Source organism: Pseudochaenichthys georgianus, chromosome 19 (assembly GCF_902827115.2).
Source record: "Pseudochaenichthys georgianus chromosome 19, fPseGeo1.2, whole genome shotgun sequence".
NCBI classification, from domain to species: domain Eukaryota; kingdom Metazoa; phylum Chordata; class Actinopteri; order Perciformes; family Channichthyidae; genus Pseudochaenichthys; species Pseudochaenichthys georgianus.
The window spans coordinates 17,190,755-17,217,083 of record NC_047521.1 but is presented as its reverse complement, the minus strand read 5'-3'; the positions used below and the strand labels follow the sequence as shown (position 1 = coordinate 17,217,083).

Sequence of the window (26,329 nt, the reverse complement as noted above, 5' to 3'; positions counted from 1 at the left end):
CTTACAAAAATCCAATTGTTGATAATATCACCTTGGGGAAATTATGAATTTTTCATCAAAAAACAATATAGGTATAAGATATTTTATGATTTATTTTTTTACCAAAGAAAAATCCACAAGGTCAGGTATGTTTTGTAAATTGGCAGCCTTGGTTTGAAAAATACACCTGACCCCTTGAAAAACACACCTGACCCTGAATTAATTTGTTTTTACACGGAGATTTTTTCTTTTTATTAGATTGTTTACTTTTTCCACAAACTAGTTACCCAGAGACCAAAGGGTTGGGAGTGCAAAATAACAGGGGACGGTATCTCCGGATGGGTGATGAAAATGCTTCTTTTCTTTTTTTTCACCACCGAGATGCTATTTGGTCGTGTGAAATGATTAATTTCACACATATACAGGTCATCCCCAAAAGCAGCAACATCTCATTCACAAGGGGCCCCCGTCAGCAACAAAACCGGAGGCTGCAATAAAATGAGTAAACAGCAGCACGTACTCTACGTCAATAAATCTTTGGAGGTTAAACCTGAGCGCTGTAGAATTTGAGCAGAGCCACCCCCCACCCCCTCCTCTCATCAGGTAAAAGTCACTGAGTACATCAAGACTGTCGAGACCAAAAAAAGGCAGACGAGCAGTTCAGGAAGTGTCCTGTTGTAGCAGCTACACACTCTTTCACACACACACCGTCTGTGTTTGCATAAGTAGGATGAAGCCTTGAATTATGGGGTTTGTGTAAATAAGGAGATGAGACTGTTTTTAGCACACATGGATGCGGGAGTGCTTGGATGAGAATGGTGCCTCTATGTGCAGTGGAATTGGTCTTGGGTTGTTTACGACAGCTCGCAGCCCTCATATATCACAAGCAGTATGTTTGCTGTGAAGCTACAGTTTGTATGCCATCTGCCTGAGCTGAACTTGACCCTTCAAACAGACTTATATTTTGTAAACTGAGCCCACTGTAACTGCTGTTTTTTTATTTTCTCTTTCCTAGTGGATGATCCAGGAACCCCACAAGGTGGCTACTTTCTTCGGGTGCATCGGTACCGACCGCTTTGGGGAGATCCTAAAGAAGAAGGCCGAAGAAGCCCACGTGGACGCACATTACTATGAACAGAACGAGGAGCCGACCGGTACCTGCGCCGCCTGTATCACCGGGGATAATAGGTTAGCCACCTTTCATTCCCCTCTGACCGAGAAACGACCCTCTAGCTCCTCGTCATTATGGTTCCTTCCTCAGGCAGGCAGTTGACTCCTCTGGGCTGGAAGTCATAACAGGGAATCATAGCTCAGCTCACACATCAAAAGGAAAAAGAACAGCTTGAGTGTGTTTTTCCAGACCCCCACTCAGTCTCTGCCGCCCCAGTGGGTTGTCATCCATCTATAGGCTGACAGTAGCAATGTGTTAGAGATGGCTGGGCTATCCCAGCTCTCACCTGTCAGCCTTCTCGGCTATAAAAGGGGCTTTAGCATCTCTGGCGACTCTCACGCTAGCATCACCATCAGCACGTCTGAGACAGCAGAGGTTAAAGCCTACACACATACACACACACACACACACCAATATCACTAACAGCAAGGGCTCGACTTCATGATAGACCAGGTGTGGATCAATAACCTCCTTCTCTAAACACCCCCCCCCCCCCCCCCCCCACTGCATCCCTTCATCTGCTGATACTGGAGTTGTCAGTCAGTCATCGGCTGGACCTCAACCGCCCCGGGAGCGGGCCTCGCTGAATGGCCTTAGTGAGCTTGTTTGATGTGGCTCTGACACCTGAAAAGGTCAGGTGCCGTGCTCAGGGAGACGAGCCCTGTAATATTTCTTACAGGTGTTTAACAGACAGCTCAGGAGGCCAGAGGAAAGGTCGGGCGGCAGGGCCAGATTGGAAGGGTGATGGCTTTGAAGGATTGGGAGCTAGTATGTCACAGCCCCCAGGCTTTGATTAGTGCAACTCTTCAATGAAAAAAAACCTCCCCTACTCTATTTTACAATCTGAGTTCTAATATGAGAAGCTACTGTATGTACCTTTACATCAGTGGTTTCCAACCTGGGGGGCGCAGCGCTATTGCAGGGGGGGGGGGGCGCGTGAAGCTTGGGAAGAAGTTGTAAACAAATATTGTTTGCTTGTAAAATCAATAAAATGTACACATTTTTAACACAACCGGCGGTTAAAAGAAAAGTGGAAAAGCCCACGACAAGCCATTTCAGCTATAATGCCCAAATCAACAAAGTATGATGATGCACACATCTCCCTTGACATCTAACGTGTTCGGTGCAGAGATCTCTCTTTCTCTCTCTCATCTGTGTGGGGGGCGGGGCCTCACAGACTCGCTGCAGTCCCGTGCACACAGAGATCAGCCGTTGGAGAACATAGCGTTCAAAAGTGACAATCTAATCTGCAGAGCTCGATGTGGTCAATGCTCGTTTGCCTTACAGTAAGTATTTTCCCGGAAACACAAGCAATCTGTCCATCAGCTGGCCAAAAGGCATCATATTCATACGGAGAAATGCACCGTTTTCAACTTCCTTAACTCAGAGTTCTGTTGCCCCAATTACGTGTAAGGTGGGAGAAGTACTCGGATCAAGTAGGCCTACTTAAGTAAAAGTAGTATACTGCAGGGTAGCTTGTGAATTTATTCCAGGTGTAAAGTCTGATTTAAGAGTTGATTTATATTTCACATCATTCATCCACATCTGTAAAGTAACTAAAGGTATTAAATACACATAGTGGAGTAAAAGTACACCATGTACAGTGGGGGAAAAAAGTATTTAGTCAGCCACCAATTTTGCAAGTTCTCCCACTTAAAAAGATGAGAGAGGCCTGTAATTTTCATCCTAGGTACACTTCAACCATGAGAGACAGAATGGGGGGAAAGAATCCAGGAAATCACATTGTAGGATTTTTAATGAATTAATTGGTAAATTCCGCGGTAAAATAAGTATTTGGTCACCTACAAACAAACAAGATTTCTGGCTCTCACAGACCTGTAACTTCTTCTTTATGAGCCTCCTCTGTCCTCCACTTGTTAACTGTATTAATTGCACCCGTTTGAACTCGTTATCAGTATAAAAGACACCTGTCCACAAACTCAAACAGTCACACTCCAAACTCCACTATGGCCAAGACCAAAGAGCTGTCAAAGGACACCAGAAACACAATTGTAGACCTGCACCAGGCTGGGAAGACTGAATATGCAATAGGTAAGCAGCTTGGTGTGAAGAAATCAACTGTGGGAGCAATTATTCGAAAATGGAAGACATACAAGACCATTGATAATCTCCCTCGATCTGGGGCTCCACGCAAGATCTCACCCCGTGGGGTCAAAATGATCTCAAGAACGGTGAGCAAAAATCCCAGACCCACACGGGGGGACCTAGTCAATGACCTGCAGAGAGCTGGGACCAAAGTAACAAAGGCTACCATCAGTAACACACTACGCCGCCAGGGACTCAAATCCTGCAGTGCCAGACGTGTCCCCCTGCTTAAGCCAGTACATGTCCAGGCCCGTCTGAAGTTTACTAGAGAGCATTTAGATGATCCAGAAGAGGATTGGGAGAATGTCATATGGTCAGATGAAACCAAAATAGAACTTTTTGGTAAAAACTCAACTAGACGTGTTTGGAGGAGAAAGAATGCTGAGTTGCATCCAAAGAACACCATACCTACTGTGAAACATGGGGGTGGAAACATCGTGCTTTGGGGCTGTTTTTCTGCAAAGGGACCAGGACGACTGATCCGTGTAAAGGAAAGAATGAATGGAGCCATGTATCGTGAGATTTTGAGTGACAACCTCCTTCCATCAGCAAGGGCATTGCAGATGAAACGTGGCTGGGTCTTTCAGCATGACAATGATCCCAAACACACCGCCCGGGCAACGAACGAGTGGCTTCGTAAGAAGCATTTCAAGGTCCTGGAGTGGCCGAGCCAGTCTCCAGATCTCAACTCCATAGAAAATCTTTGGAAGGAGTTGAAAGTCCGTGTTGCCCAGCGACAGCCCCAAAACATCACTGCTCTAGAGGAGATCTGCATGGAGGAATGGGCCAAAATACCAGCAACAGTGTGTGAAAACCTTGTGAAGACTTACAGAAAACGTTTGACCTCTGTCATTGCCAACAAAGGGTATATAACAAAGTATTGAGATTAACTTTTGTTATTGACCAAATACTTATTTTCCACCATAATTTGCAAATAGATTCTTAAAAAATCAGACAATGTGATTTTCTGGATTTTTTTTTTTTTTGTTCTCATTTTCTCTCTCATAGTTGAGGTATACCTAGGATGAACATTACAGGCCTCTCATCTTTTTAAGTGGGAGAACTTGCACAATTGGTGGCTGACTAAATACTTTTTTGCCCCACTGTACCTCTGGACTGTAGAGGAGCAGAATTACAAAGAAGCAAAAGTGGAAATACTTAGCCCTAAGTACCTCAATATAAGTACAGTACTTTAGTAAATCTACTTGCTACCACTACAGGTAGGCCTATGTTATGTGTGCTAGCAGCCCATAATCCACAATGAATCAATGTGAATTCTGTTTCTAATTTGTTTAGTTTTCCCCCTAAAAAAGAACAAAAATAACCTATAAAAATACTGTTAAAGAACTGGATCGATAAGCAGTACATTATTTCACAGTGGCATAGGATCATCTGCCAATAAAAGCACTTTTGTTCATGTTCAATCCATAATCAAATGTAAAATTATCATTGGATCTTTTATGTCTTGTTATTTTTGTTATTTATTATTTTAGCAGAGAAAATGTAATGTTTGTACAACTATATACAACTAATTCTACCAATCTCGGTGGAACCGGATTTGGTGGGGATCGAAAATATCTCCAATTACACAATCCCCTTGTGTAATTGGAAATATCTTCTAATTCAGGTCAGGTCCCCGTCTGACTGAAAAAGGTTGGGAACCGCTGCTTTACATAATCACATTTAAGACTTTAGACAAAAATGTGTTTCAGTTCTTACAGATCACATTTACAATAAATCAGTCCCTGCAGGATATATACATTTTTGAGTAGCCTAAAATAACCTATTTTGCCTTTTGTGACTGTTGTCATAGTCTTTCCAGTTTGTTACCAAACATTGAATGGTCTTTCTTTCCACTGAATTGATTCTGTAAGGTAATCTCAACACTTTCTACTAAGCAATTAAACACTACCCACACGCTCAATAAAGCAAATTGTTAGTTGTTTGAGTCTGAATAAAAATAGTTTAGTTTCTGTATAACCTTGATTACATTTTCAAATCTTAGTTTGAGTATACAAAGCCATGCAAGACAAGTTGTATGGAAATAAAGTCCCTGTCACCATAGTTACAAAGTCTCATAATGGAGCTTGATGGTAGTTTAAATTCCTAAATTAATTCTTATACATATGTTTTCTATAACATTTGCAACTTTCCTTGAGGGACTACATGCAATATAGAATATACCTTATGTTTCAGTTTGACCTTTTTATATAAATGAATGATATGGTTGGTTTTAGCTGTTATTTCACAGCGCTGTGTTCAGATAGACAGTCATTTTGACTGTCATGCTCGTTCCAAACCTTTGAGTCCATTACCGCGGCTCGGGTCAAGTGCAGTCCTAATCCTGCTGTCATATAGCCGTTGTCATCATCACACTGATCAACTTAGCACACTGTTACTCTTCACTTTGATGCTAACCGCTGTGAGCAGCTTTTTCTCACCGTGCAAAGGACCGTCCTCTTCCTGGAGCAGAACCCACCTGTCATATGGACGCCTAACAGTTTTCCCCTAAGTAGCGATGATGGTTGCACTCATTTTGATGGCCGCTCATAAAGCGACAGCGCACGAGGACTGGCTAATGAGCTATGTTAAGATAATGCCACCTGCTTCACTTCCAGCTCCCACCACTCACTACTCGGCTCAATTGTTCATTTAATAATGCATTTCTGTTAGCAATGGACCAGTTTTAAAATGTGACATGATGATATGATTAATGTGTGGCTCACTGTTGGCCTTGAAAATCCCTCTGCCTATTTTAATCTCTCATTTTTGATGTTCCAAACAATGCTTCTTTTTTTTTCCTGAAAGAAGGATAAATAAAGACACCCAGATGACTTTATGTCACCTTGGTTCAGACATTCTAAGAAACTATTATCATCCTTTTATATCTTCAAAGAACAAAGGAAAGTCTGGGGCCCCGAATGTTTTTAAGGAATGTTTTTGAGACAAAATTAAGATGGATGATAAGCGAGATGGAAGATTTATGGGGTCTGTCTCCGCAGGTCCCTTGTTGCTAACCTGGCAGCGGCAAACTGCTACAAAAAGGAAAAACACCTGGACTTGGACAGCAACTGGGAGTTGGTGAAGAAAGCCAAGGTCTATTATATTGCGGTAAGTGAGACCCTCTACATTCAATATGACTGTTCCCCAACTCTATTGCCAGAAGAGGACAAAATGTTAAGAGGCTTTATTCAGGAAATGGCTCAGCGCGCCTTCTGCATTGTCAATATATCCATTCATCCTTTGTCGAGTGAAATGAGCTATGTTACCTATTGAGACAATACAGCTCCATTCTCCCTATTTTACCCTCCTCTTTGTGCATGGAGCTGCTGCACAGTGTGAAATTGTTCTACATGTAATGCATTCATTCATTCCTTTTTACGTGAAGACAAGCCAACAGGTGCTGTGAAAGTGTGAAAATTGATTATTCAAGTTCACTCGGCTTTACCCCCCTCCTACACAATCTTCCCCCTACAGACAAAACACACACACACACACAGATTGAGGAGGACAGATGTGAGCTTAGACATTCACACACAGAAAAGCTGCAGCACTGAGGTAATGTCTTTACTTACAGCTCCTGGATTAGGATGGCCTGCCATGCTCATGTTTCACTGTTTGGGATTACACTTAATTCTGGCAGATCAACATTTTCTCTGATCTCACGTCAAGATGATAGCCTTGAAATTGCGCTGCATTCCGCGTCTATAAGCGGTTCATTATCGGCATAAATTGTCCCAAGTGACATTCACAATGGTACCCTTGTTGCCCACAAGCCCTCTAAACATGAGTGTACTGTACTCCAATAATGATGGGGGTTTCATAATTAGCCGCCCAGTGGCAGAAACAAACAACCCAACCGTCCCCCCCTGCCTCAGAAAAAAAAAAAAATCTGTCGGTGCTTGTGCCAAAAAGCAGATCAGTCGGTCCATCCTCCAGAGTTTGTGTGGTCTCATTTTTAGCCTCTGCTTCGCATTAGCAAACACGGCACATCCTCTGCAAATTGGCAGTTGGGTTTTGCCCACATCCGACAGTGTTGCAGGGACAAGCTTCCGTGGGATTTGAGGGGGATAGAAGGGCCACAAATGGGTGTTTGTCAGTGCTCGGAATCTCAAACGTCGTTTTTCGGCGTTCCTCCCGGGCCTCTTTGTCATAACAGGGGTCATTCGCTTTATTAGGGTCCCATTGGCACTTCTGAAGTACTTAGCCAGATACACAGCCCCAGCTATTCCCACTTAATACTGTGTGGCGTGTCTAGACCGGTGTTCACTAAGGCCTCCTCTCTCCATTAACCTTGTCGAGAGCACTCAGATGTATTTACCCAATTTACAGCCAGATTGTACATTTCTCACTCTCTCTCTCTGACTCTCACTCTACCAACCTCTGCTGTGTATTAATGCGCTTTGTTGATTTTTATTAAACGACTGATGGGCGGTGTTCGCATGCGTGTACCATCTAATCTGTAAATGTAATCACAGAAAAGGCGCGCATGTGTGTATGTTTGCATGTTATTTAGCTCGCACGTGCGTCCGTGTTTGTTAGAGCATGTGTGTTAAAGAGGTGATTGATGATTCCTGGCAGAGGCTCTCAAGGTGCCTGCTACTATGTGGTGTGATTGGATGAAAACAGAATTATTAGAGGGCTCTTGCAGCCAGTCTGGCTCATCCAGCAGCAGCGGCGGGGCTGGTGGCAGACGCAGAGCAGGGAGGCAGCACTGCCATTTCTCACAAAGAGAGAGAATGTTGAACTCCTGCCAAATGTTTGGTGGCAGGCTGTTGCTAGGAAATCTGGGTCCTTAGGCAAATCATTGCACAAAGACCAATAACAAAGGCGTGAGGGGGAAGAAGGAATGGCTAAACGCATTTCAGGCAGAGGATATCTCTCTTTTTGTGGAATGCCATTGCTGCTGCAGTGATGTTTACAGTTATTTCTTTCCCCGACGATTGTAAACATCAGAAATGGAGGGTGATGTGTTGTGTAAAGGGGAGATGAGTGACTCTAATTGGTGGGGGTGATGTGTGCGTGCTGGCCCAGTTAGCCTCTTCTCCCCCCCTCCTTTCCTTCACTCTCTTTCCTTCCATTCCCATCCCCCTTGGCCCTCTATGGACACCCTCCTCCTCCTCTCCTTTTGCTGTCTCCTCTGCCCCCCCCCCTCTCTTTCTCCAGTCTCCCAGACACACATACACTTGCTGCTAAACACGCACAGCATGCACGTACACATTCTGCAGCATACCACTGGCTTGTTTTTCTTACCACTGAGCACTTTGCCCTGTAATTTGATCTCCACTGCTTGATGCATCCTCCTCTATGACACTTTGAATTAACCTATGGCTCCACAGCTCTCCTTAGCCCCGGCTAATAAAATGGCCTTTCCTAACTTAAGCCATTTACATTCAGGGAAGAATAGCAAGCACTTGGTCCATCCGTTGGTCATGCACCAGGCAAGAAGCAGAAATGAAGGAGAGGGGAGACGAACAAGACAATTGACTGTGAAAAGGCCTGTTAATGACTGGGCACAGATGGTCCGAAATAACCCAAGGATAGACGGAGGAGACACTCGCCTCTGCCAACTGGCCTCATACACAAAACGCACCCAATGAGACACAAGCTGCAGAGCTGTTAGGTCACAAACCTGATCACAGCTGTGGACGCTGTTCGTTTACGCCCCTCAGCTAATGGCGCTATCGCTGTTAGCCTGAGAGGTTAGCCACGCCTGAGGAAAACAGCTAGCCCACCTTCTTTTCAAGCAGCGCAGCAACTTGAAGTAGAATGCCTCACACTGTTAACACTGGCACACTGAATATAGCATTAATTGGCAGTTTTATTCTTGCCCTCACTGCAGGGGAAAGCTGATTTCAGCTTCAGTCACCGTAGCATAATATGCAAGAAAGGGAGGCGAAGGGGAGGGCAAAAGCAGGGGGGGGAGCGCAATACTGGCACCACAAGCAGCAAGTCAGCCTGCTTAAACTCCAGAGTGGCACACATATATATATACACACACACACACACACACACACACACACACACACACACACACACACACACACACACACACACACACACACACACACACACACACACACACACACACACACACACACACACACACACACACACACATATATATTTATATATACACAAACACACATTCACATTGTTACTCCGCCCAAACAGCCCCTGCAATTTGCAGCCAAAAAAGTAAAGGGAGAGGTTTTCCCACACACAACTAACTGACATCTCCTCGGCCAGCCGCAGGGCTGATTAGCACGGAGGTGACTGCGGCTGTGTGTCTGTCCAACTCAGAGGACCACTCTGTCCTCACGCTGACCTTGAGCTTCCTCTCCCTTTCTTCTTCTGTCCTTTCCTACCCTTCGCTTTCCTTCCACTCTCCCTCTCACCACTGCTCTTTATCTCCAACATTTCTCCCTTCCTCTGCCTCCAACTCTTCCCTCCCTTCACCCTCTCCTTTTCTGTCTTTTTCTCTCTTTCCTCTGTACTGCACCACTCTGCACTGCCCCTGTCCTTCCACATAGCCAGGGAGGGATCACGAGGCAAAATGCAGGCTGTAGAGAGAAAGAGGGAGGGAAGAGAAGTGGAGGGGGGAGAAAAAAACTGGCAGGCTCCCCCTTTGTCTGCAGGCGATCAGTTACAGTCTTGGTTGCCGATGAAATTTAATCCCCACCGCATTTACATGCCAAGTTTGACTTCTGGCAAGCCTTATTAAATAGATTTGTAAATCATTTCATCTTGATTAAAATCTGTTCTCAAGGGATCAACATTTTTTTTCGCCTTGCTTGTGTTTTGTTATGTGCACAATCTGTGCCCACTGGTGTTAAAATTTGAAAGTCAACCCTTGTTGGTGTTATTCTTTCTGTGCGAGTGAGTGTGAGCAGTAGGTTCAGGGGACAAAGAGCGATGGGTGCCAAGCCCCGTCCGTCACCGGCCAAGCCACTGTGTCAGCATGTCTTCCATCTCTGGAGGTCATGTTGGTGGGCAGGCAACGGCTATGATGTGTATTCCCTTTATTAGGCTGACACCACAGCGTCTTTAGCATGGAACAATGTCATTTCAAATTGTGTCTAATCAGATGGCATTTTGTAATTGCCAGCAAGCATCTTATGAATATGAATTCATAATTGTTCAATTACAAGCCGACTGCATCATATTTATTGGCTTTTTTATTTTTTTATTTTTTCTCCCGCTGGTCTGGGCCAATTATAGGATTTAAATCTTGAGGCAATCAAGTGATAAGGGTGAGGCGTTTAGTGTTTGCTGTCACTATATAATTCTCTCGAATGTTAAACATGCATCTGGGAGGGCTGTATTTGTCAGAAGGCTGTGCGTGGAGGTGCACCTGCCTAATTGAGTGGTAATGAGCTGTCAGGAGTGTGGGCTTGGTGATTGGCTCTTGGCGGGGCGTCCCGTGCCAGTGGGATGTATGGGCTGGCCCGGCCCTGCAGGAGGAGCAGCCAGCCCCACAACGCTGCAGGCCTGAGTGGGCGGAGCGAGGTAAATTAGGGTGGAGAGGCCAAACGGTGCTGACTGCCGAGACATCCTGTGGCTTTCACCCGTCTGTGAGATTTATTTAGGTTGCTTACAATTATCCCTACTCCTGATCTGGTTTTACTACTGCATGTCTGAGGGGGAAGAGGATTTCAGATGTGTTGCTTCTGTAAAAATAGCAATACTGCAATCTAAACAAACTCAATAAGAAGTAAAAGTCTTGCATTTCATATTTGCTTAATTTTATGTGATTATTTTTTCTTTTAATTACATTTCAAAAAATAAACAATCACAGTCCTGGCTTATTCTGAAATCACTTTGTATTTACTTTATCGGGCACTGTATATTCTCATCAGATGTAAAGGTACTTTTTATGCAGATTGTTATATCATTATAAATGCATTGATTATATTATTATTACTGATTATTTTAGTTGGTAGCGGGATAGGCTGAAGCTATCTTAGACTACATTAAAAACTAATTTGGGTCTGTTCCCATACATCACATTTTATATGACTATCATTATGCTTTATCTGAAATCTTAAGCCACATAATAACTAGTAATAGAGTTGGAGGAAGTTGAGGGAAACATACCATCTTTCACTTTGAAATACAGTGGAGTTGTATGAAGTATTAAGCAGCAATAACATTCAAATACTTCCGAAAAGTACAGGCACTTTGTACTTGGTTAGTTCACCCAACTGTTGATTGTTCCCCTTTTTAAACGACAGTGCTTTGGCGAAAGCAAATATGTTAGAGATTGTTGTGCACAAAGTTTCCCGGATGTCAAGGTTCATCTCATGTTGTTATTAAGTTCTCATCATACCGAAAGGCTGGTTTGTGATTTGTTCTTTATTTATTTATTTTGTGTAAGAAGTGTGTGTGGAAATACTTAACAGTTGGCATGGCTGTGCTGGTTTTTATTTTGGGAGGCTTTATTTCTAGCATCCTAATTTGAACAACAATGGGGAAGAATCTTTTAATCCACTGCATTTGGACATTGGCTGTCTTCCAGGCTGCGGTCTATATTACTCTACCAGCATGCAGTGACTCTCTCCTTGTACACCCACGTTACCTTGTAAAAACCGTTTCTCTTCCTCAGCAGGGAAAATACCATGTCCTTTCACCCTGGATTACTTTGTGCATCTGCTCCACCGGCAACACGTCTGCTTTCCTCTGCCTTGCCTTAAAAAGGATGAAATAGTTCAGACTTAATGATATTTCTACTTTTTCATCACCTTGTCCCTTTGCTCCCTCTGCATCAAAGCCCTTGCCGTGTGCTTTTTTTTATTCATGAGATCAAGTTGTGAAACGCAGAATAATGTTTCACTCCTACAGTATACTGGGATGTTGGGGCCATTTGTGTGAGTTCCATGGCTTAATTGAATAGACTGAGTAATTATTTGTCAAGTAATGCTGAGCAGAAAATAAATAGCCACTTTGCGGCTGTGAATTGTGCCTGATGGCCATGTGTTGATACTCTCACCAGGGACAGTAAAAACCTGCTCTACTGGCTAAGTATCTGATTAAGATTCACATGATGATGAAACCACAGACGCTTTAGGATAGTGTGTCTCCTGGGCAAAGATAGTGAGTAGAGTTAAGTGTTGGACGCTGTTATATTATCACGCAGGAACATAAAGCCTCGACTGAATAAATATCGCCAAAATATTTCCTCACCGCAAACCATTTGCAACACGCGGGTCAGCTTAACAGTTTCGGAAAGTGGTCTACAAAGGCTCACCACAGATGTGCATCTCTGTGCAGCAGATGCTGGACACTGTTCTCTGAGAATTGTTTCCTTCTGCAAGGTTTCATTTTTCCCTTTTATGTCGCTGTAGCTTGTTTATAGTCCATAATAAGCCTGTGCATATCTTCCTTCTGCCAGTTTGGCCTTGATCCATTGTAAACTGCCATTCATTTTTCTCTATCGTCCTTTTCAAAAGAGACTAATGACTTCTAAGGATAATATAACATTTTATAATGATTTGATCGTTCATTCATTTTAGTTATAAGTCTCAAGATATTCACTACAGTATATCACACCTCAATTGTATTACTATTAATGGCCAGCCAACACAAGTTTCTACTCTCTGATGAGAAAAAAACAAAAAGTTGTTGTTTCATGGGGTCTTATATGCAGGACTATTTTTTGGCCAGGAGCAGTGAGTGGAGTCAAGGCAAGTCTAACAAAAAGTCCTTACGCCCCGCAAGAAATTGCCCTCCACCTCACTGCGACTTGTTTTACAAACGTTGTTTTCACACCGATTAAACAAACAACATTTGTAAAACAGGCAGCTGTGGCCGTGCTTTGTTTTCCTCCTCCTCCTGGACTTTATGCTAAGCTAAGCTAACCATCTGTAGCTTGCCGTTCAATGACCATATCAAACTTCTGATCCAGCTCTTTGCAATAGAGCAAAAAAAGCGTATTTTCCAAAACATTTAAGGAGAATTAGTGAAGCATTTTGAATAATATGTATCTGAAAATGCTACGATTCATTGTTAGGTCCATAATAGAAAAAATCATCACTAGTTCCCAGAGCTCAACACCAACAATATTAAGAGATTCAACTAACAAAGAATATTAAAAATAAATAAAAAAGCAGCGAAACATCAAGTTTGAAAGGCTGTAACCAGAGGATGTGTAGGACGCGTACTAGTAAAATCAATCATTATTGATTATGCCACACATAGTTTCACTACAGCATCACCCTGCTTCTTGTCTGTTTCAGATGTCTTGGGTGAGCACATGCAGTGGGAAAGTGTTTTTCATACATGGTCCCACTCAGACATCGGCTAGTACTCTGACCTTATCTATTGTTTCTCAAGTGTATATTGTAAGCAGCTTTGGAGGCTTTATAGAGACTTAGCCTGCTGGGATGCCGTTGCTCTGGTGGAACATTTGGACCTCTGGCAAGTGTCAGATTTTCAGCAGCACATTAAATCTCTTAACCCAGTTCTTTTCCCCCCTCTCCTTCCTCTCTCTGTCTCACTCTTCCTCTTTCCATCTCTCCTTGCCATGCTAACAAGCTGGCTGTGATTTCTTTTTCATGTGTGGCGTCGTTAGCCGTTTTTTTTCATTTTATTTTCCCCGGCATCTAAACTGTTGTGCCAGCGGTGAGCCTGGTGCCTGTGCCCTGAGGGGGCAGTGAGTGGAAATGCCGCCAGAGCAGCTGCACATCCACCCTGAGCGGGCAAAGTCCTCCAGCCTCACTGTGATGGGGAGGCCAGAGCCACTTTGATTAGCATGTCCATCCTTATTGGCCAGCTTGAATGTCATGCACCGGGAGCCCAGTTGTCTAATGCTTTGGCTGGCCAACGGTGCCGCTCGCTGCTATTACTGATAGGGCAGCTTGTTCCAGCGTGGGGGAGAGGCCAGGGACAGTGCTAGAGTGCCAAATGATTGTCCTTTTTGATGTTCTTTATGTGCGTGCCTTATTTTCCGATGCTGTGGTGCAATCATATTTGAAAGCATTTTGGGCTGCCTACATAACAAGGGGGAACCAATCAAAACAATAACTGTGGTTCCTTTTTGACAAAGCCCTTGGCTCACAATTGTCAGAAGATGTAAGCTGACTCATCCACACAAGAAGGGCATGTATCCCTGGGAGCGAGGGGCGAAAAGCTATGATGAATCTTCCCCTCTGTGCTTTCCTCTCTCCACTGAGCCTGCATGGATTAATTACATGACTAGTAGCTAGTTTGTCCCATTATTTATTTTTTCTAATGAATAATTGTATTCTCCCTCGCTGCCTAGATTTTATTCTGCTCAGGACTTTTCGTCTTCACCCCGTGGAAATAAGAATGCATTGATTATTTTCCATCTAGCAAATATCCCACCAACTGAGGAATAACATGCCTTTCCCCTAATTGGTTTGTTTATCTTGAGCAACAGACTCTGGGTTTGTTTGGACTCTGGCTGGCATCCACACACTGCACCGCTCCTCAGCATGATTACTCACCTTGGGAGGAGGCTGCTGGAGCAAGGTTGTTCCCCGCATAGACATCAGGCTGTCATTCTCCCCGCTTATGTGACATCATTTGCCAAGACAGATTTGTTACAGCAAAAATAAATTCAGGCCTAAAAAGGGATTGATTTAAGGACAGGCTGCAAGTGGAAAAAGGCGACAGGAGGGATGGGGGCTCCCAGACACATTTCACCACTCAGAGGGCTCGGGCCGGATCCAAACAAGCTGCCAACAGAAGATGGATTCTGGCTTCATGTATAATTGATAAACTGTATGTTCTAGGTGTCAGCTTTAAAGAGGGAGCTAGGACTATATCAGGAAGCTATTTTTCCTCTCTGTGGCGAGCATCATTTTTATTTTGTCCTCCCCCGTTCTCTGGCTTATCTTCTCAGTTCAGAAAGCCCCGTTGAAAATTATCGTTTTCTTTGAAGGCGACGTTCGGGAAGTGCAGCTTTAAAAGCACATCCTGTTCCTGCGCCTATTAAGAGTGCTAGTCCAGGGCAGATAGCCATCTGCAAAGTTGACTGTACATCCAGAGTTATCAGGATTAGCCATCTCACTCTTGACACCTAGCACATTCATATTAGTGTGGGGGACTCTATCCTGCTGAAAGCAGCGTAAAAGGATTAATGCAGCGCTTATCCTTTTGGAAATAACGCCCTTTATTGAGCGGATTTGAACCTGTAAAGGCTAATGATGACATTGAATGGAGCAAGAATAAGTAATGGCGCATCATCCCGTGTCATGCAGCCAGAATGTCGCTATTTGCATTCTGACGGCTCAAACTGTATTGATTTTGCGGAAGGCGTTCGGTTGTTTTTCTTCTGCAGCAGTAAGAAAGTGTTACTCAATCATCAACGTCCTGTAGCTAATGACAGTCCTCTCCCTGCAGGCCCAATGACACGCTTCCTTCATTGTCATATTGTATGCTCAGATCTCACCTCTGAGCTCTTTGAGCTGCAGCAATTACTGTACATGAAACACCCCTCCTGTCTGTCTGTCATGCACATACTGTGGGGTTAATGTGCCTTTGCCCACTCACTTCAATAGGAGCTCATTTGAATCCTGCCGGTCACATCTTTGAGTGGTAGCAGTACAGTTTGTGCCATCAAGGCTCGACTATTTCAGTATATCATTTTCTTTTCACATAATATAATAGCAGGGAGAAGTTTTCTTTTGTCTTTTTTTTATACTGGATTATACAAAAAGTGTTAATGTATTTATTTTAATATCCCCCCCTATGTACTTCTTTGAATGTTACTGGATGTAAACAGAACATGTGCTGGATCCCGCCACACAACACATTGTGAGTGCTAAACCCATGGTAACGCTAAAGCATATTTCAGGACCCTAACCTTGCTCCGAGGCCATACTCACCATGACATTATTTTAGGAGGCGCAAAACAAATGGCACAATTGTTCAATCATGTCAGAAAACTAAGGTGGCCTAAAAGCCAAATACACTATCTATAGCAGAGTACAAAAAGAAGACCTGTTCGCTATGTAGACATGAAAGGCTCATTCTGAGTTAACAAAAACACAACGGCCGTGATTAAACACTAATGAAAACCTATTATATTCCATCCCTGCTAATAGATCCCCCAGATGCAACACACTGTCCCTTTAAATCAAGCTAACATGATTGTAATTCAGTGGGAGAGAGTCTCCTTGACCCCCTAACATGATTTGATTATAAAGAGGTTAAACAACTGTTATAATAAATCTGTCAAATCTTTAATAAGATGTGCCATTTTGTATCGGGCATTATAACACTGAGGTGGCGGACAAGTGGCCATCAGGGCCACCTGAGGACATTCACTCTGTTCTTTCTGCTAAATTGCCGCTTCCCCGAGGTGTTTTATTTTAGCAGGAAAGATAGTAACCTTATCAATCACGGCTGCTTCCCTCTCTCCCAAGGACTTGTGGTGATGTGTTCCAAGTACTCTCTCCTTTAGCGCTTTTAATGGGAATATTGCATGCTCATTTCAGCAATGCCTTCCTGTTTCTTAATGAGCTGATAAAGCCCCAATTATGGAAGCAAATCCTGATTTCTGATTTGCATTACCGACTCTTGTATAACCACACACGGCGGAAACGTACATGATTGAGGTGCTGAGATGTTAGCCTGGCTTTCATGTTAGCCTGGCTTTCCTGATACTGTGTGTGTGTGTGTGTGTGTGTGTGTGTGTGTGTGTGTGTGTGTGTGTGTGTGTGTGTGTGTGTGTGTGTGTGTGTGTGTGTGTGTGTGTGTGTGTGTGTGTGTGGAGACAGACACAGGAGATGGACAGATTAGATTAGATGCAGTAGATGCTGCACGACTCCGGCCGTTTGTGCGTAGAATGTGATTTAGTTGTGAGGTTTGAGGCGGGCTGTGAAGCTGCTCTGGGTCCTGTGATGGGTGAGAGGACAGACTGACAGTGACAGTGGGGTGGTAATGGCTCTGAATGAGGAGGAATGGCCCCTGTAAGGCCCCTCGCCCAGTCGCACAGCAGCTCTGTCCAAATACACTGCAAAACTAATTCTTCTCTCCACCTGTGTGAAGTTTTATCTCCTCCACAGAACTTGAAATCGAGGCTATTTATGGCTTCAGCAATCTGAGGAGGAATGGTGAAAGAAATGGAAAAACGCTACCCTTAAAGAAACCCAGCCTTCACTTTTATTAAGTATCAGCGGCTGCAGCAACGCCACAGCCCATCAGATGTTAAGACATCAGTGGAAGTACAACACAAAATGAGAGGATGTTCACATTTGCAGTTCTTCTTTTTGAACAGGACCCCAAACAGATAGCCAAGAGGGAGTCGCTTGGCTGATCAAAGGCGACCTTTGGACGTGTGATCAGAGTTGTGGAAATATCAGTACGAGTGCTCTTGCATGTGATTTCCCGGGTTTGTTTTCATACATTTGCCTCTCTTGCCCTCGGTGCCCGTTTTCGTCTCTGAAACTGAAACATCATGTCTAGAATTTTGACTGGGGAGCTCTGCAGTTCATGAAAAATGCATTCACTCGCTCTTCTTCTAACTCCTCGCCTCTGATACTCTTGTCATATCATATCCATGTCATGTCAGTGTGTGTATTAATTATGTAGCAGGCGCAGTTGAGGAGACAATATTGATGCATCTCTATATATATATAACTCACCCGTTGTTGGGAAATATGAACAAGACTTAATTAAGGATGAGAAGACGCTTTAATGTTTAGCCCTGTGAGTAAATACTTCTTAGCTAGTGTTTACATTAAGCTTTTTTTTCCTTTTTTCTTCCTGCCTCCCTCTGGCTCCATTTTATTCTCTACTCAACCGTTGTGGTCACTTTTCTTCCGGTTCAACTGAGGTGTTTGACCCCAGTCATCCTGTCTGGGTTCAGCCCATTTCTTTGTCTGCAGAGCTCGCACCCAGTAGCACCCTTTTGGTGGTGTACCAAATTGCAAATGTAATTTATTTATTTGCAAGCAGAATTATGTATGAGTAAGAGGTCATGTTGTAATATAAAATTTCTCGGCACACCTGCCAGATCCTGTTTTGGATGTGTGAGTCCTCTCTGTGCTTTATTCTTATGGAACACTTGAATAGATTCTCCCCACCAAATGAATATCAGGAGGCATCAGATGGATGGTATGCAGCCGTTTCCCTCCGGTCCTCTTCCTCCGTCTGTAACAAATGATCTGTCAGGATTAAAACCACTACAAACACTTGAGAAATATTAATCTTCTTTCAGGACGTCATTCAAAAGTAAAACTCAAAAGGAACAAAAACCCATTTGATGTTTTTAAATGCCAAGTCTGATATCTGTTTGAAGAAAGATGAAATGCATCAAGTTATAAAAGCATACTTTAAGTTATTAACCTTGTCCTTGCCAACAACTGAGTCAACATTGATTGTGTGTGTTTTGTAATGCTAGAATGATTGTTTTACAGCGCTGTGATTGCAGCGGTTTGGCAGGAATAATTGGAACTTCAAAGCGTCGATTCGTGAGCGTAGCCTGGGGATAGGTTTTCTGGAGAAGCTGACACTTCAGACGTATTATGAAGCCATCACGTCTAATTTGCACAGGGCTCTTTTGTAATTTAGCCCCAGTTCAGAGGAGGAGTCTCCTGCTCTGCAGCACAATGCACACTCGTGCTTGCATTGTTCACGCTCATTGGAAGAGACACTGAGTGAATGAGTGTTGGAGCTCAAATAATGTGCAGCACCGTTCCTGTCAGATGTGTTGCTGTGTAATGGCTCCTGATTTGTAGTTTCCTGCAGAGCCTTTTGGATATGGTGCAGAGCAGACATCACTGCACACTATACAGCAACTGTTTCGCTGTGCGTCCAGTCCAAGCAGCTTGTTTACAACTCGCTGTTGAAGCAACTGCATGACAGATAAAGGACCTCCAAAACGTGCTATTTGAGAGGGGGGAGGAAACCTCTTCAGAGGAAGGACTGGGGTTTTCCACATGCCGCCCAGACATTCTCACACATATTGAGTTTGTCTGTGTGCATCTTTGAAGATGCAAATGTGTCAACCACATGTATCCAACCACCCAGCGAGAAGCTGAGATGCTCAACTGCCTTTCTCACGGCTCTTAAATGGCTGCCAGTGATCTTCAGCAGCTCTGCGTGTCTGTGCAGCCCGCAGTTCTTTTTCAACGGACAGATTAGTTTTTGTGGTCTATTGAATAATTTGTGCACATTTATCACAGAGCAAAACACGTCAGTTCAACCGCATTATGAGACGGAAGAGAATTTGGCTGTAAAATGTTACGACTTCTCGTGCAGCAGCCTGTTACAGTAGATAGTAAGTGTAAGCTTTCCTAATGATACAGAAGCCATTCATTGGCCATTCATATAAACCAGAAGTTACTAGTGTCAGCCAACTTCATTTATTGCTTCAACTTTTCAGATCTATTTTGAATGACAACACAGACGGAATATGTTTTATTTTGAACATGCAGTCACTTCTTAATCAAGAGAATATTTATACCTCAAACTTGCCTGCCAGCTTTGACGTCTGGTGCAATAAAAAAAAGACGGCACATCATAGCTTGGCATATCCTGACAGAAGAGACGTTCGTAAATTATTGATGTTTTCCCTTGCTCTGTCACCTATCATTGCACTATCCTTCTACTCCTGCGTTTTGAAATGCAAGAGTAGTAGTCCTGCAGTGTGGCAAGTCATGTTACTGGCTCTCATTTCAATATCTGAAGTGAAAGGTCGGGATGATATATTCTGTCCTGCCGCGGTGACAGTGACTTACATGCCACCAGTTCAACATGGTACACTTTTACGAGGCCCACCCTGCCTGTAGAGCAAACTGATAATGAATCAATCTGTGTGAAACATTTATGGGTGGCCCCCCTCCCCCTCCTCGCGTGAGGCCAATTAGAGCCTCCTCGGTGGCCCCTGCTGTCTGAGTCAGGGAAGCCCCTCGCATTGTCATATCAATATTCCTCTGTTGATCTCCAGCTGAGGCGAGTCCGGCTGCTCTTTCCACACATGCTAATTTGCATTCGCCAGCATGTGTGGGAGATGGCATGCTGGCTGCCGCTCCTCCTTGTTCCCAAACCTATTGTTGGCTCTCTCTCTCTGTCTTTTTCTACTTTCCTTCTTCTTCTTTTTTCGAGAGGGAAAGGTTTCTTGATTCCAGGCATGCCAGAGAAGGGTCCTCTGTGGATTACATTGGCTAAGCCCTTATCACTCCAGGAAATGCACTGCCTGCTTAAAAAAGTGGTAGGAGTAGAAAATCAAGGGGAAGTGTTATTCTTTTTAAGTTTCTCCCTATTCCCATGGAAAGTTATTACGGGTTTGAAGAAAAGTCCTTTTTTTGGCACTCGAGTTTTCTCGTAACTGTATTTCATATTTCACCCTTCTTTTTTTCCCTTTTTCTTTTCCAAGCGGCTGGTGGAATTTTAGAAGTGGAAAATGTGAAGGCAGGTGCTTGAGAGCGAGGGAGTGAGGGGAGGTTTAGGGAGGGCTGTGCTCACTGGGAAGCGATGTTAAACATCCAGGGGAAATGTTTGTTATTCTAATGGGATACCACCATGGTAACAGCTTTTAGAGACTCCCTAGGCTTTGTGTGGAGTATATGCACGCTTTCATCAATCTCGCCTAATTTCTTTGGGGATTAGCAGATATAATCAGTCCTTTCTCCAAGTCGTCACCTGCTTATCGACATGAATATTATGGTGAAATTTAGCAGAACACAGTCCTGTTGGAAGTGGAGAAACCAATACACAGGCCATTAATATAAATCACAAATGAGTGAGCCACTAAATGGATCCAATAGTCATTAGTATTCCTTTTGTGCTGAATGACAACCCAGACAGAATAGCTTACATTTCGCACATACCTATTTCCCTTCTTCTTTTAAATCCTTGCAACCGGGACCAAAGCACTTTTGCCTGCATTACATCTTCACGTTAAACATGTTACAGACAGGGTAATGAATTATGTCTCTTCCAGATGTAATACCTTTACAAGGGTTTTAAAGGCAATAGAGTGAACTCATTTACAAGACTTGGGTAAAAAAGGAAACCCCTGCCTGATGTGGGGCCTCCGTGTTTAAAAGGCTCCAATAACTCGTAAGCCCCTCTCAGTTTTATACCTTTTTCTCTCCCTCTGCAGATTTGCTTAAGTGGCTTATGTGAATTGCAATTGCCACATTGAAGCCAGGCAGTATACAGAATACATTTCTTCCCGGCTGTGACCAGCTAACAGTGCGGTGAACTTGTGCATGTGGTGATGGAGGGGTTTAACACACAGCACCGCAGCGCCGTGGGAGTATAGCCTGACCCAAAGCTAAGCCCCCAGCCGAACAGCCTTCCATCAAACTCCCAATACTGCCCTCTTATCTGCTGGCATTTCTGTGTGATACAAACAGCCAAGACGTGATATAGTTGGCTACATGTCATATCTGGCATTGTACTACACTCTATCTGCTCTCCCCTCTGTGAAATATAATGCTTTTAACTCCCCAGCTTTCTCCCTTTGCTATTTTTTCCATCTGCAGCAGAGACAGAGACCAGTGTGTTTGCTCGTCTTGGCCAAAGGCCAAAGGCTCTTTCTGATATAATCCCCACCATCGATCAGACTTTGTTTACTCTAACATGGTTTCTCTCCCCTCCAGCAATTAGAAGCCAACCTTCCACCTCCCGTTCCACAGACTAGCTTTATACGTTTATTTTTCCCTTAAGTGGTCATTTTTCATGTTGTGGCTAAGCTCTGAGAAGTGTGGGTGTACATTAAGTAATGGATACTCTTCAACCAAAATGACTACTAACACATTTAGTTAATATTTCTTTGTCTTTCAAAAGGGAGAATTCCCGGGTCACCAAACACTGCTACTTATTGCACTGTACTGTCACTAAACTGTTTTATTTAGGGGTGATTCACACATTTCTGATCCAGCACTCCACATCCTGTGCGTTTAATTTAGGCTGCCCCACTTAGAAATAACAAGCACATTGGATTTTTTAGAAAAATGGGTGTGGCTGTAGAAGCTGAGGATGACTCGCCTGTCCTGTCTGAGAGGCTCTTGTCATAATAAATCAGGCGAGAGTGACTGGTCGTCTCTGTGGCTTTATCAAAAGAGGTTTATAATCCACACAGAGCGGAGGAGGACATTTTGTTTTATTGGTTAAATTGTGATCATAAATCTGGAGTACTATACGTTACACCTGTCAGTGATAATGCATGTGTCCAACATCTCTATTTGTTGCACAACAGAGTGGTATTAAAAAAAATTTTCTGTAGAGAAAAGTGAATGAGTGGAACAGATTTGTATACAGTACTCTAAAGGTCTGTTCCACCCACTTGTTTGATGAGCTGGAAATGTATAGAAAGCCAATAATAAAATATATGTATAATATTGCAAGGTTTTTACACCTGCTGTGGTGTAATGTTGGTGTTTCAGTAACTGCAATATGCAAGGAGTGCAATGGACACAGATTTAGCATGTGACTTATGAAAATGCACATTCATTTGCATTTTCCTTTGGTTTTGATTCAGGTCATTTGGTTAACATTTGAATATAAACCTGGAAAATAAAGGTCACTTAGGGCAAGCAAAGTCAATGCCTTTTTTGTTTGGGAGTTGGTTTCAAGTCAACTAGTGTCACTGATTATGACCGTGGAAACATAATATCAATAGTAGTCTACCTTTTTTAAAGCTTAAATAAGTCAGTCTTAATTTGGGTTAAACTGTCTACCTTGCATTAGTCTAATCCAATCAAATAAGTCTGGTTTATCCATGTAGATAAGAAATAATATATTCTATGTGTATTTGTCATCTTGTCCAAAAGAGAGGCAATGGTAACCACGCTGCGCCTAATAAGTCTTGCAGAATTATCAAAGGCAAGCGGCATGCGGCATGCTAATGCCTCTGAACGATTTGAATTGACCATCTCACACATAGCTTCACCCTGTTACTTGTGCTTTTGGCAGACGACCCTGACGCCTACCAGCAGCATCTGCATTTTGTGATTTTTAGTTTTTGCTAGATGCTAAAGAAAGACTCTTATTTCATGGCTGTGATTATTTATCTTAGCCTCGGATGCTACTCTCAAGTGGGAGAAGCTCTTAGTACACTGCTAATGCTAATGTGCTTTGAGGGAGAAATATGTCCAGTAGTGAGCAATAACTTTCACATTGCTCACAGAGAGAACGGTGGCCAACCTTAATGTCATTATCATGCATTTACTTTAAAACGTTGGAAGTTCCTTCTGTGCTTTCAGTCTTTGCTGTTTTTGTTCTTTTGATCACTAAGATTTTGAAGTCCTGCTGGAGTATTTCCACCAGCTGTGATTAGCCGTGCACAGGTAGGGGAGTACTCTTCACTCAGCAGTGAATCTCTAAGGCAATTTAAAGTTTTAGCAGCAACTGACCCTTTTTCTTGACGATCAAAATAACAGAGCATCGAGACAGTCTTTTTTACGACGTGTTCCTGCAGCGGCGAGACTTTCTGTCGAGAGCACTGTTTCTGCTCGTCCTCTTTGTATGTTTACATCATCTGTGTGCACTCAATATGTCTCCCTCTTGGCCTGAATAAAACAAAGTCCGAGTTGACTCGCAGCAGCATCCCAGCACCAGGAGGATAAAAACATGTGGAGTGAATAAACAAGCTCTAAAGTGTCCTAGCCTTGACGGTATTTCTTACCAGTTGTCATTTTATATAGCTTTGTCATTTTTTGCATAATTCCACGGTACATTGGCTTGGCTTGATTTGATTTAGGACCTCCACTTTCAAGGAAATTGAGCTTAGGGTATGTAAGTTCACACTTCTTGCCTCCTGGCAATTGATTTTTCTGAGCTTGATTTTACTGCTGTTGCAAGAGCAGTAAAGTGTTAGAGCCGCGTTATGTCCCTGAGGTCCAAAGATACTCAAACCTTTAGGGGGAGTTCAGTGTGCTTTGATAATTGAAAGTTAGTAAGTGCAAAATAAAAGGAAATATGTGTTGATTTAGGTTTAAAACAAGTAATAGATTAGTTGACAGAATATCATTTTTAAATCATACATCAAGGTGAAATACCTAAAATGCACCGTTTCAGCTTCTCCCGTTTAAAGGTCCTGCTTTATTGCTTTTTGTATGATTTGTAAACCGAATCATTGGTAAGTTGTATTATGTTTTTAATAAGAATGTGATTCAAAATACTTTCTTCAAAGTGATAGCATTAATCATATGACACGAGGCAAGGCAAGTTTATTTATATAGACACAATAAATTACAAGAGCAGGGTCGTGCCACCACATTTACCCATAAAGCTCTCATTTACTAGTAATGAGGGATGCTACTAAGTCTGTCGAAGGAGTTTATATTGAAAAACATGGCTGCGGCTCTGGAGAAACGTTTTAAAGAATGAGAAAGTAAAGCTTGATGTCATCGGGGATTGTTTTATAAGCTTGGGTTCCGAAAAAAAAAAATAACTTGCTTGAGTAACCCTTCTAAACAAAGTGTGAAATCATAAATGTAAACCAGTTAGAAATGGCATACATGATCACACCACAGACACAACCTAAAGCAGCACTTTAAAGACACCAGCAAGTAATCATGTGTGCTCAGTGAAAAACATTTTTCCCCTTAAAACCTGCCCCAACTTTTTACACTCATTTAAAATTCTTATTTGGCGATCAGCCGCTGATAGCTGTTTTCTTCCTGGGGCCATCATATTACAGTTTCAATTTGTTTTGTTTTTTTAAACGGGCATGAATAATTAAAAGTTATTTTCATGCCACGTGTTCTCCTATTCGCTGGTGCCGAGTGCACAGTCAGGAGTTGTTATTATTAGACAGAATTGAAGCGGCCTCGTGTCCTCGGCTTTGAGCAGTTGGGCACCGGGCTCCTGCATTGAGTTTGACAGCCTTCACACAATATTGTGCAAGGGCGCTCCCTTAGCTTCTCATGCTGGTTAAATGTAATATGGCAGATGGATAGTATTTGCAGGGAGAGCGGGGGTCTCACCCTCCCTCTCACTTTTTTTTTTTTTTTCGCCGTCTCTTGCCAGTACCTCAGACATTTCAAGGGGGAGAAATATGTATCAAATTAACTCCTAGCAACAGGGCCTCTGAGCTCCCTGCCCTTGTCTTTTCAGCAATCAGAGCTTTGTTAGTTTAGTCTTTCAACCAAAACCAAACTGGATTCAATGGCTTCAGCAATTACCTGTAATTTTCCAACCTGGTGCACTAGCTTTCACCGGCGAGACTGTGAACAGTGAAAGATTGTCTCCTCGGCTCCTCATTTTAGTGTTCAAGTTAAGTGCACTAATTCATTTACATCCATGGAGTGGCACATTTGGAAATGTTCACTTCCCAGCAGCAGGAATGTCTGCGGAGATTTAGTTTCTGTCTGTGCGCAACCTTCGAGTCACTGAAACTAGAAACCCCTCTGCAGTGTCGACACTCCAACACTGAACCTCTGCTTTATACATCTGACCCATATATTAATACGTCCTTTCAAGCTAGTTCAGAAAAGACAACTCCGCAGCCCGACATCTGTTTTCACATCAGACTTTTATCCCATGTTTCCATCGACCCCCACAAACTCCCCTTTCCATTCCCCATCCTGTTCCCAAATACTGTAAGAAACTACAGGAGCTCAACTTGACTCCATAAGTGTATTTGCGTGTTTTTTTGTGTGAGTCGGAGTGATGTTTCCCCTTCAGAGGCACTGAAGGAGAGAGAACGGCTTGCACTAAAATGCTAATTAAGTGCAGTGTGGCAGACAAGGACACTTGAGAGTGTGTGCATTAGCGAATTTTAACTCCCTGCAAACCAAACAGTTTGTTCTTGGCTAATCTCCCAATGATGGAGGCAAGAACAACAGTAGGAACCGGAGAGAGTCGAAATATAGACTAGCTTTAGAACATTAAAAGAGAGCGAGAGGAGAATGGTTTTTCTTTTCATTACCAAGATAACACCGTTTGAGAAGAAGAAAGCATCTCTTCTGGCATCGTTTCTTTTCTTTTCATCTCCTCACGGAGGTAACATATGGTATCTGTAAGGGAGTCGGATTGTGCTATGCGGTGAATTATTTTCTGGATTAGTATTGGCATTTAAATGCTCTTGGCTTTAAATCTTGTCTGTTTTAGATCTTAAGTACATTCCTTGGCATCCCGCTCTCCCTCTCAGGC

The 26,329-nt window shown here is 43.1% G+C and overlaps 1 protein-coding gene across 2 annotated transcripts in view; it reads left to right on the top strand.

The window, feature by feature from the left end:
* The window catches only part of LOC117465257 (adenosine kinase-like), a 99,093-nt gene that overhangs the window by 39,285 nt on the left and 33,479 nt on the right, over positions 1 to 26,329 (top strand). For both annotated transcript variants that reach the window (XM_034108193.2, XM_034108194.2), the window contains 2 exons: positions 995 to 1,167; positions 6,259 to 6,367. In XM_034108193.2, coding sequence (XP_033964084.1) covers positions 995 to 1,167; positions 6,259 to 6,367 — 282 coding nt within the window. The remainder of the gene's footprint in view (positions 1 to 994; positions 1,168 to 6,258; positions 6,368 to 26,329) is intronic.